Genomic DNA, 12,014 nt, shown 5'->3' with positions numbered 1-12,014 from the left:
GGGTTGGGGTTTTAGACTGGGCCTTTAATAAAACACTTCCCTCTCCTTGACTGATATAACACCCCCCACCCTGATCCGCACAGAATCAGCCTTTGTTACCAGCATATATTGTATTATTAGTGCTTCTGTCCAGTGTCTTTCAGCTCAAGTCGGTGAGGAAAAATATGAACACATCTCTCCTTACATTAGCATTAAAACTAAACTTATTCACCATTCATGACAGATTCAGTTGGATTATTTGCCTAAAAACTTCTAAAAAATGTGCTCGAACAAAAAACAAACATGCCACTGTCATACTAATACACCATATATTTCATATGAACATCTGTTTGGATAAGGCAATATACAAAATGTTACACAAGCAAGCTCCAGAGCAGAGAGGTGAAATCCATCTTTGTTGTGGTCAGCGAGTGACCGTCAAGGCCTTAGTTTTCTTCTCAGCAGCAGTTTTTCATCTCACACACTGAAAACAAAAGTACACTGTGTGATCACAGTTATGGGAGTGCTCATCTCTCTCCCAGTGTCGGCTGATGTAGTGCAGTCTCATCTACAGATGAGGAATGAAACAACACTTTACAATTTAAATAAAGCTCTTTAAACACGTTTTTCTTCTTCTTTTTAGTTTCATTAATCTTTCCGATGACACGTCCATTCACTTATTTGATTTCTTCAGGTGTCCATCTCTTTGTCTTCTTGTAGTCCTCACCCCAGATTCCTGTTTGGCCACACAGTTTGCCAAGTGCCTGATTAGATGTCCACTTTTTAAATTGCACTTTCTAAAGTACTTTCCACTGTCTGACCAAGTATGCTTCTTTTTGTTGATACATAAAAAACAAAAAAAAAACAAAAGCAAAATTATGTGAGTATATGATGTGATGTTGCTGTAATAATACTGGATATGTTTGAAGGCTCAGGTAATGTAAAATGTTTTCTTTAAAGCATCATGAAAGCAGCAAACCGTTTCAATTGCAGAACCACACACAGAAAAAAAACAGTCTTTTTGGATTGAATCTGTGATGAAAGCCAAAGTGGTATCGCTGCTTTTACTGTTCATCAGATCCCAGCTCTTCAGTCACAAAGCCATTCACCAACTGTAGCTAATGTGCATTAGTTCATACTGATGGCTACTGGATACTAGTGCTTTCACAAACAGGTAACAAAAAGATAACAAAAAAACAAAACCGCCATGCAATGATGAAACAAGGTGTGTGAAGAGAAGGGTGGCGACGACACAGAGCATTTTTGGCCAAACTTTCCCAGAATGCCATGTCCTGAAAATGGGGAAATGGGTGGGGTTGCATTACAGGGAGCAGAAGAGGTGTGTACGTGTGTGTGTGTGTGTGTGTCCTCAGGTCTGATCCAGCCACTCTGCTCGTTTAGGGGCCTTGCAGGTGTGTATGTCCACAGCCTCCTCGCAGTCCTTACACTCCACGGCGCAGCACCATTTGAACTTGCACTCACACTTGGTGATTTGCTTGACTCGAGTGGTGTCGTAGCCACGCCCACAGCACATGACCTCGCAGCCGTCAGTGCCACGCGATGTCTTATTGCAGGTCCGTCCGGCCGTGCCCAGGGACCCTAAACAAAGTTTAAAACTGTTAGACTCAAATAGCCAATGGTAAAAATGACAATGAAAGCTTTTTAAATTCCCATGTTGTTTCTCTTCTAAGTTAGGACTTTTTTTAATTGTTTAAGCTGCTTAAAACTATACAAATGCAGAAGCTTGTTTTTTTTTACTTGTACAGTTTTTTTTACTAGCAAAACATTTTCAAGTTAACTAAAGAAAGCAATTTTTACAATTGTCTTAAGGTTTACTTTAACAAAGATGCAAAAAAAAACCAACATCTGACATGTCATTAAATGCATCTAAAATCACAGTTAGCAAAAGTTCCACCAGTATTTGTAACTTATTGCATTCTCTGACATTTTCCCTGAAAGAATAAAATTCTTCTGGGTTGCCTAAATGTTCTGCAAATCTGTTGACAAACTGAATTTATTTATGTTCATTCTATATTATTTGAAAATTATTAACTACATTTGCAAAGGAAATTGGCTCAAATTCATTTATGGATTTTTCATTTACCAAGCTTCTTAAAAAAAGGTTAAATATTGGCTAATGACATGCGGAGATTAGCATACCCACGACATTATGCAACATCAGCATTTGTGTTCTGCTTTCTGTCAGTTTGTTTTACATGCTCACATAATATACATGTTAATACCAACCAATTCCCTAAAAGTAGCCCACATTTTTTCCTTTTTTTTGCTGTGAGAATGTAAAACAGCCTGAAATTGTGACAAAAAATAGTGTTGCTGCAGCAGTGCATTTCATTGCAGAACCTGTCACCAAGAATTGGATGGATTCCATAATGAGGGCATATTTCACAGAGTTCTTACAGAACATGAAGAATTAAATCAGCATAAACCTTCAGTTTTATGGTTCAGCCATAAGCCTTTTTTTAGAAATACATCTAAAGCAAGAATGAAAGGCATGCATATGATCCGTAACAGGCCTCAAAAAGACAGATGTACATAAAAGTCTAACAGCCGGATGCAGACAATCAGGTCCTCAATGGGAAATATCGATAAGATTTGTATTGTCTCTCAGCTTACAGCAGACAATCTCTTTTGAAAGAATATTGTTTAATGTAAGTTAAAAATTGGTTGTTTTTTTTATATTCAAAACTCACACAAAATATAAATGCAGTTCATGATTGTGCTCGTTTGAACATGTTCATGTTTAACTGCCCCATTTTTATTGTCACACTCACTAAAAAAAGTCTCAAAAACATGATACAAAAATTCTGAAATTGTAAAACGAAAACTCAAGACATGTTTTGATTTTGTGAAACTGGTGAGCTAAAAGAGGCCAAATGAAGTATAACAACAATACAGACGTTTTCCCACTTCTGACAGAATGACTAAACTTGGAGATAGCATGTAAGCCTGCCATTTTTGCAATCCTTTATTGAGTAGAACATAAGATATTTGACCTTGACTGAGTTTTACTCTGTCTGGATACAGTGTTGAATCAATTAAAAACACCAGTCACCCGCATGGATTGTATTGTAGAGCTTAGCAGTCGGCTATTACCCAATGTGGTGGCATATTGTCTGTGTCTTATGTGAATGTCATCCTCACAGACATTTGTGCTCATATTTGGTGTGAGAAGTTCTCTGTTTGAACTGGTACCTATCACAACACGCTGCCCGTAGAACAACAGACCCACACACACAACTATGCAGTGTTGGTAGAGTGGCCTGTAGTTACACTGCCTTTCCCAAGCCACTGCTCCCTTTGAAGCACCTCAGTGTCTGTGTGTGTGAGGTTTAAATGGACAGTGGAGCGTGACAGACAGACAGGCTCTCACACTCTGAGGCCCACTCTGCCCTCCAGCTACGCTTAGTTCAGACCGACAGAGAGGGAGAAAGACTGTGACAGACACAGAGAAGTGACTTTTTTTTAAATTAGCTGCTTGTGTCCCTAGGCTGTGGATTCCATTGAGAAGGTGAGAAAGAGGGGGGAGGATGGATGAGAGGATGAAGGGATCAGAGGACAGAAAGGAAGAACTGGAAAGAGCTTCACAATAATGAAGGTGCTGATGTTAGATATCCCAAAAATTTGCCCAGCATCAACCAATGAGTTTGAAACAGTTTGAAACATATAAGACTGGCTAAATTGTGCAAAGGTTGATGGAGACAACTTTAGACCACAGGGTTGTGTGTGTATTTGTTCATTGATAGGCTGACAGAGGTCAGATGGTCACAGAACGACCATGTCCTCAGGGTAGAAGGATATTACCTTCCACCAACATCACAGGGGAGGCCTGCTGTGTTATCTGACTACCATTACACCCGCACACATACATCCACTGACATTAATGCACACAAAACACACTATGCATGAGAATACACACAACATACACCTAACACCCCTAAAACATAACAGAGTCTGGGCAATCCATCAACAGCCATGAGAAACGTCTCTGTCTTTCAGTCTGCCCTCTTTTTCTTGTTCCCCTTCACTGTCTTACCTGCTTCTTTGTCTTGGAGGCAGTAATCCGGAGAGTTTTCAAAGTAGACCAGGTCGTTCTTGGTGGCCTTCCTGAAGGCTTTGTTGGCTACAGTGAACCCTGTCCCATCCTGATTCATTGTCACCTCAACTGCCCCATTGTATTTCCTCCTCAAGTAGTCACCGGTCTTCCTAAAGTCTGCCATGGCCTTCCAACATGTTCGCAGTGTGCAGGAGCCGCTCACGCCGTGACATTTACACTCCTGCTTCATGAAGCGCTTCACAGCCTAAACAAAGAAGTTTGGATTGTTGGTATTGTACAGAAAGATATAAAATCAATATCAACACTCTGGCTACATTATTGAAAAAAAAAGAAAAATACCTCACCAATATTTTGCAAGCTTACAACCCAAACTCATTTTTTGTTACCTTCACCACTTGTTCCTTAATTCTAAGGGGTTAAAAGTTTATCCTACAAAACTGGACACCTTCAAGAAGCTGATCTGTGATCAGTTGTTGCAAATTCCTTATACATTTAAACTGAAGGAATGGGTTTTCATCGGAGTTCCAATATGCTGTCCTCACTTTGTTGTGATCTATGCTTTGTGTGCATTATTTTGCGAAGAAGTTTTGTGATATTGCTGCAAAGACAAGCTCCTCTTTAAATTACTTCTGGCTGTTCAATAATCACCAAGATTAATGAATGGCACAAGACACGCCCAATCACCAATATTACAGAACCACATGAGGTGTGGAGTGTAACACAAAGGGGTTGTTGTTGAGCGTTATGCATAAAATGTGTGTTAGACATCTCCCTTTCTAAGCCCTGCAGCCAGCTGGTAGTACAGACTGTGATATATTGTAACATGTATTGATGTTACTACCCTGCTTGGTGGCTCAGAGGTGTGACAGCAGCAGGTTGACTTTGACATCCCATGCTGCTTCGATCCTTTCATGAAGCACATTGAAACATCAAGAAGGTATCTCAGACAGTTCCCTGCATTTGTTGCAGAGAACTGCACCTCATACACGGCAGTGTTGGCTGTTCCACTGCTCCACAACAACTGGAGACAGATTTTTGTATTCCGAATATTTTGCAGTAACTTTCCTTTGCAGAATTATATTTCCTTACTGTTTGCACCTATGTTGCGAGCAAATCCAATGAAGACTAATGGTGCGTAGCCATTGACTCCTTAGTTAACTATTGTCTATAACAGTTGACACCAAAATTTCTTCTGTGTACCACTAAATCAATTCTGAGTAGCCTATTACCAGTGTCTTTAGGCCAATTATTATTATTGCATTATATTTGTATTTGAACACGGAAGATGTTAAGGAAAGAGGATGCACAGTAAAGGACTGGGATTTTAATCCATCTTTGAAAATGAAAACTAGTGATTTATCTTTGTTCTCTTTTTCTAGATAAACTCAATAAAAACAATGCTTTTGTAAGAAAACTTGAGACTAGCCTATGCTGTAAACTTTACATTCATAAATAAATCTTTATTACATGTTTTATTCCACCATAGTCACACACTTACTGTTCTGCCACAGCGATTGTTGTGGAGGTTCATGAGGGCCCGAGCATCTCGTACCGTTCTCTCTTTGGCGTCTATGAAGGCTTTGGCAAACTTTATCCCATAGTTGACGTTATCACTGCAGCCGCCCCAGTCAAACTCGCCTCTCGTATCGTGAGTTCGTCCGCGTTTGTCAGGGTCACAGTTACACATTTTCAACTCCCCCTGGCTGCAGGCACGAGTTAGCGCGTACACGACTCCCGCTGAGGAGATGGCATAGACAAAAGCCGCTTCCCGACTGCCTGAGAGGGAGAGATAGAACACAAAAATAGAAGTAGGTGAGACCGAGAACGAGTTTAGGATACCAATATCTGTTTCTGAATCTCCAAGAGCCAAAGAGAGCTTTGTTGTCCACATGTTTTTCATACAAAGATACACACAGTGCCATGACAAGACCTCAGTTTGAGCCATGAGCACATGAAGGAGCAGCTGATGGAGTATATCAGGCCTGATGTGGAGTATAGACCTGCTCTGTTTAAATATTATCATGGAAATAATCCTAGCTGTGGGGCTCCCCTCGGCTCACATAAATTGTTTAAATACAGACACAGTGATACCCCATTTATCAGCACCAGGGTGATGTAATGAGAACATTATCTACCACTGCTGTGCTCCTCTGTTCTTTGCTGCTGCCTTTGGTTCCTCGGCATATGACTCATGCATTTTGTGGCCAAAGACAAGGACATTTTGATATAGTGATTGGTCACAGTTGCTTTTTGCAATGGATTTGTGAGTGAAACTGTGGGGGCAGGAGAATTATAAACTTATTCACCTTAAGTCTTGTAAACATAAACATAATAAACCTTAAAATGCAATTGGTCTCTGCACAAAAAGAAGACGCTGAGGTTAAAATGAGATTGTAGTGTTTTTTGTTTCAATTATTGAAAACAGATGCTTAAAAAGTAGATGCAAGGTTGTCTATTTTGATTGACTGTAATCTCAAAAGCTAAAGTAGTTCCAGTATTTGTACTAAATTTGCTTTTAATTTTTAATTATAGTACAACTGGATCATTCTTGTGACTATCCGATCTTTCCTCATGTTCAACCATCGAAACACATAATTTACTTATTGTCAAGAAACATTAGCACAAAAGTTTGAGATTTAATCTGTATGACCCAATCCACTTATTTTTTAATTTACACACGTTTATATTGGCCACATATGAATTTGTTTTTGTATTTTTTAATGTATAACAGATGTAAAAGTGTATTTTTGTTATGTATACATACTGATGGAAGACTTGAGACTTCTGACTGCCTTAGCCATGCATACAGGATTTTCTTGCATGTTCCTCTCAATTCTTGTTTTTTGTTCAATAATCGGTAGTTTAGGATTAATTGAAGATCTGTGCATATATGAACTTCCAACATTTAATAAAGCACATAAATGCTTTCCTCTGAAACTTGGGGGTAAAGTTTTACTGAATAAAAGCAATCAATTACCACAGTTTGTCATTCAGCCTTTTTGCACTGTATTCGCTTGAGTGTCCCGTTTATTCTAGGAGGTGAGGAGATGGGGGCAGCGGGTACCGAGGGGATTTAAATGGGGGAGCACCTACAAGGGCATCGCTGCTCATCTTTCAAAACGGTGCTGTTTCTCTGACAGTAAGCATATCTCTCCAAATATTTACATCTACATTACTGTTTATTCCTCTCACCCACCTCAACCCTCAACCCTAACTGCACACACACAGGCAGCGTCAGTATCTCCATATCTTTTCTCCATGCATCGCCAACCCCCGCACATGCTTGGGATGGCTGGATAAGACACAATAACAAGCCATAGAAGGTCAGTGACGTCAGAAACTGACTTTGAAGAGACAAACATTTTTTCCTGCGACCTGGATGTGGCTAACAGGCAAGGGACAATTTTTGGTTTCAAGGTACACCACAATTTTACAAGTAATGCTTTTAAAACGACACAAATTTCCCGTCACTCCATTCCTGCAGTTTAAATTGTTTTTAGTAAATTGTCAGGGATAGACAGTGTAGCTGCTGGTCTTCCATAAACACCCCAGAACTCACTGATCTCACCCCAGTTTGTGCAAACTGTCTGTCAGCTGCATATAATGGACAGATGGACCTCTACCCATTAAAAAAACAGTTGGTTGTTTGGGTTTTGTTTTGGTAGCAAAGACACAGACAGATAGAAGAGGGATTACTAATAAAATTTTACTTCTATACAAATATTAGCCATCGTACTTAACTGAATTAGTTTGCAACAAACTGTGAGAGTTAGCCTGTTCAGTAATGAAATAAACAGTTGGTATATTTAATAACATAATAAAAATTAACTGTTCAATATTAGTTTGTCAGACAACCAACATTACTTTACAATGCAGAGAACAACAAAAGCGTACACATGTTAGTATATTCCTTTGCTTTGGTACTATATTTAAATTGAGTTGTTTTTTAATCTGTATTTTTCTTTTACATTTCCATTATTTTGTACATCTGTTACTGCTAAATTAGATTTTGGAAATAGTATTTATAGTCGCAGTATTTGTGTTTTTAAATCATGCATTTTAAATTTGATTGTAAAAATATTTAAATGATTATCATACCGTCAGCTTTTCAAACCAGCCCATGGCTACTACCTTCTATCAAGACCTGCTGCAAATTCGCACATTAAAAAAACCCCAAAACAAATACAGAAATAAAAATATCCGTTTGTATTGCAGTAACCTGTGTTTATGCTGCACATTCAGAATGCACTTGCGTGCTGTATTACACGTTTACAGTGTAAAAGTCTTCACTGCACGTTTTTGGTAGTTTAGTGGCACCAGCATTGCCAACATAGTAATGCTTCTTTGATTTTTTTTTATTTACTGTACTTTAGAATTACAGCAAATTAACAAGGGTTAATGTTCAGTTCACTAAACACAATACTTACACGATATGTAAAATGCTGTAAACAGTGTCATTCTTTAAATTTTATTGTAAATTTACAATAAAGGGTATCACAGAAACTAAGGATGTCCCAAGGCAGTCTTAAGAAACTGATCGCTGTAACTGACTTCCTGTCTAGGGTTTTACTTCAGCTGTGCTGTAATATGGCTGCAGTAAAATGTTGTAACAGTGCCAACATGTCTGTGGTATGAAAGTGTATTAAAATAGTAAATGAGAGCAACTCTGCAGACACTTGGAACAATCACAATTTGGATATTTCTCATAGACTTAGAGCTTCATTCAATACCACAAATTTATCTAAACATTCAAAAATCCAAACACTCATTTGAGTACATTGAGTTCATTCAGCGAACGTCTAAAACTAGCAGAACTAAGCAACACACGCTAGAGGAAACTTATAAAGGGAACAGACAAGTTTAAATGGGACAATTGTAAGGCAAAAAAAGATTACAGAATGAGTGGCTGAAGTTGTTGCCCTGAACGACCAACCCATCACTGTGGTGGAAAAAATGGGTTTTCGTCCCTTTCTGAAGCTGTTGGAGCCATGGTATGTCCTACCCTCTTAGCACTACATAACCAACAAACACAGCACTACTGGAGCTGTATAAAAATGTTCCTTATCGCCTGTCATATTTATTTTCCTTGTTCATATAAAACATATTGAGGAACAACCTTTTCTTTACTGCACCGAAGAGCTACTGAGTTATCAACACTACAATGACAATGACTTTAATACCTTTATTGTATTATTATTTTTATTTGTACATATTTTGCAATACTATGCTGCAAAAAGTTGCAAAATAACATGGAAGATACCTTTTCTAAAATGACTCAGGTAATTGTCAGGAAGAAGAAAAAAACAATCTGACCGGGCATCCCTAATATTAGCCACCAGAGTCTGCTTTTCAGGTATTCAGTGCTGACCTTATGGTCACACTTCAAAAACATGTCACGAGGAGGAATTATGCATGTGCCAAGTTTGTAAAGAATAACATATTAATGTTTATGTATGCTTATGTGTATACTTGACTGTGACGACAAGTCCACGTCTTGATGCTCGTGTGTTTGTTGATGAGAAGTCAGACATTAAAACAGTCCAACGGACTATAAAGCCACAGAGAAAGCCAAGGAGAACAGAGATACATAGATTACAAGTAGGAAAGAGAAGAGACAGAACAGGATGAGGGGAAAAGATGAACAGTGGGAAGAAGACAAGGAAAATGTGATAAAATTTAGAACAAAAGGTTGGAATAGAAGGTGACAAAGTGACAAAAATCCCCATGTTTGCACTTGCTATCTACTGTATGTTGCTTTCTCTGTGGCTTCACCATGGCCCATGCTGAGAGGTCTGTCTCATTCTTCTGTTGTTTGAAAACATTTCTGAGATCAACAATAATCTAAAAAAAAAAAGACTGAACAAACCATAAACGCTTATAGATCTTCTGGCAACAGTGGATGTTCGAGGAATTCCCAGAACCTTTATGCACCATAAGAAAAAAACCTGCTGTTTGGCAGTGGTGAGTTTGACATGTTTTTGAATCCATAAGATGTTATTTATGTCTTTCTTGATATGTGAGCTGTAATATTCCATCGTTGTGGGAATTTGTGAACGTCTGATGAGCCTAAACAATTTTTAATGTGGCCCCACGGTCTCGGGGCTAACACAGTCAGTTACAAAAACAGTTCCTACACACAGACTTACTCCGAAGCAAGACACGTCCAAAGACGGTGTGGTCACGGTCCAGCGTGCTGCAGTTCCATCGGTGGTGTCTGAACTGGTGCTGGCACTCTCTGATCCACTCTTTGGTGCCCTCGCCGATGGCCTGCATGATGTCTGGGTGGCGCTGGCAGAGCTGCCGCTGTTTGTTCACCAGGCCAGGGATGTTATCGCAGATTACACGAGCTCCCAGAGCACCAATGTACCTGAGGGCGCCAGAAGCAAAGAAACTTCATTTAATCTTTTGTGCCATTCGACAGACCTCAAACGCACGAGGCAGCAACGATCTGTGACTACTAGGTGTGATCTAAATGTGTTTACTCAAGAAGACACAAAGTGGCGAGTGGCATGAAGAAGAGCTACAGTAAAAGTCCTCTGTGAGTCAGAGTTCACTACACTTAACAGTTTAAGGTTTGCGAGTAGGAGGGGAGTGGAAACCATTTACTCCACTCTCCAAATAAATAAGCACTTAACCTCTCCCCACAAGACCTGCGTGTGTATGTGTTTTTAAATGTTTCCCAATGGGGTAGTAAAAATCACGTTGTCACAAATCAGAACATGAAGTCTTGGGCCTCCAATAACCCTGTCAAACTTAGACCCCATTTACTCACTTTACTCCTCTGTCTCTGGCCTAATTGCTTTCATCTTACTCAAAGGTTCTTCAAATATTTCTTCCCGTTCTAATAAAACCGACTTTTCAGTGTCTTCTCAAGATGCTGTGTTGACACTAATTTTGACGTGGCCCTTTGTGCCCATGCATGAGAGGTCTTGCAGCCGGGTGGCTGCAGGGCTTTTTGGCGAGTCACAGAAAAGGGGTGGAGGCCATGAAGTGTATAGCTATGTGTTTTATAAGGCCAAGTGAGAGGATGGACACTGGAGACTCAATACTCCCCAAAGCGGGATTATAGAGGGGAGAAAGGAGTGGTATGTGCATCAAAGGAAAGTGCCGGGGAAGCAATTCACACTTCATTTTCTCTCTCCAACTCTCAGAGAGAAAGGAGGAACTGTGGATTTTATAGGATGGTAAATCATTATCCACAGGTCTAAAAAAGCACCCTGAAAAATCCTTTTGAGAATGCTGTGGATCACAGAAACAAGACAAGAGAGAAACAACCACTCTTTAAAAAAAAAAAAAAAATCAAGATTATGCAGCCATAACATTTAAAGTGGCACCAATATATATGTTTTTCTTTTCCAGGATCATCTATTTGTCTTTAAATATACTAAAGAAATCTTGCGTAAAAACCAGGTAAACCTTTCAGTTCTTGGACACAATGCACTTATAGCTGGACAAACACTTACCAATCAGTGTGCGGGTTCTTTTTTCCCCTACAAAAATAAGAGTTTTAAAAATACTGATTCAATCTAATGTAGTTCCATAATATATTTTGATGTTTTTTCAAGTAGCTATGTCATCCAACAACTGTTTCTTCACCCACCCCTGCAGCCTCACACCTGCACCAATGCCTACAAAAACGAGAAAACAATTAGATCTGCTGTCCACCCGTTTCCCTTAACACGAGTCACAGCTTCAGCACACACTCCCCCCTCACAACTCCCCATAACTGCGTTTAATCTACCCAAACTATTAGGCATTCCATCCCTCCCACCCCGCCCACGCACAAACACCTCTCCTATAAACACACTCACACGCATGGACATTTTCACTTATGTAACTGCGCATTCTGAAAACCCCTCACATATGTTCAGGATGGCTGATTATTTAGTGAAGTCATCTTCGTGTGTGTGTGTGTGTGTGTGTGTGTGTGTGTGTGTGTGTGTGTGTGTGTGTGTGTGTG

At 39.5% G+C, this 12,014-nt stretch overlaps 1 protein-coding gene across 1 annotated transcript in view; it reads right to left on the bottom strand.

Moving 5' to 3' along the window:
- Window positions 1-289: 289 nt before the first annotated feature.
- Window positions 290-12,014, bottom strand: part of LOC108235165 (protein Wnt-2b-A) — a 13,856-nt gene continuing 2,131 nt past the window's right edge. The window contains exons 3-6 of the mRNA XM_017414990.3: window positions 10,201-10,421; window positions 5,553-5,830; window positions 4,034-4,298; window positions 290-1,578 (exon numbers count right to left, since the gene is read on the bottom strand). Coding sequence (XP_017270479.1) covers window positions 1,349-1,578; window positions 4,034-4,298; window positions 5,553-5,830; window positions 10,201-10,421 — 994 coding nt within the window. The 3' untranslated portion in view covers window positions 290-1,348. The remainder of the gene's footprint in view (window positions 1,579-4,033; window positions 4,299-5,552; window positions 5,831-10,200; window positions 10,422-12,014) is intronic.

The sequence above is a fragment of the Kryptolebias marmoratus genome, linkage group LG8, assembly GCF_001649575.2.
Source record: "Kryptolebias marmoratus isolate JLee-2015 linkage group LG8, ASM164957v2, whole genome shotgun sequence".
Classification (NCBI taxonomy): Eukaryota; Metazoa; Chordata; class Actinopteri; order Cyprinodontiformes; family Rivulidae; genus Kryptolebias; species Kryptolebias marmoratus.
Note: the sequence above shows the minus strand (reverse complement) of the source record. Positions and strands in the feature narration are given on the sequence as shown.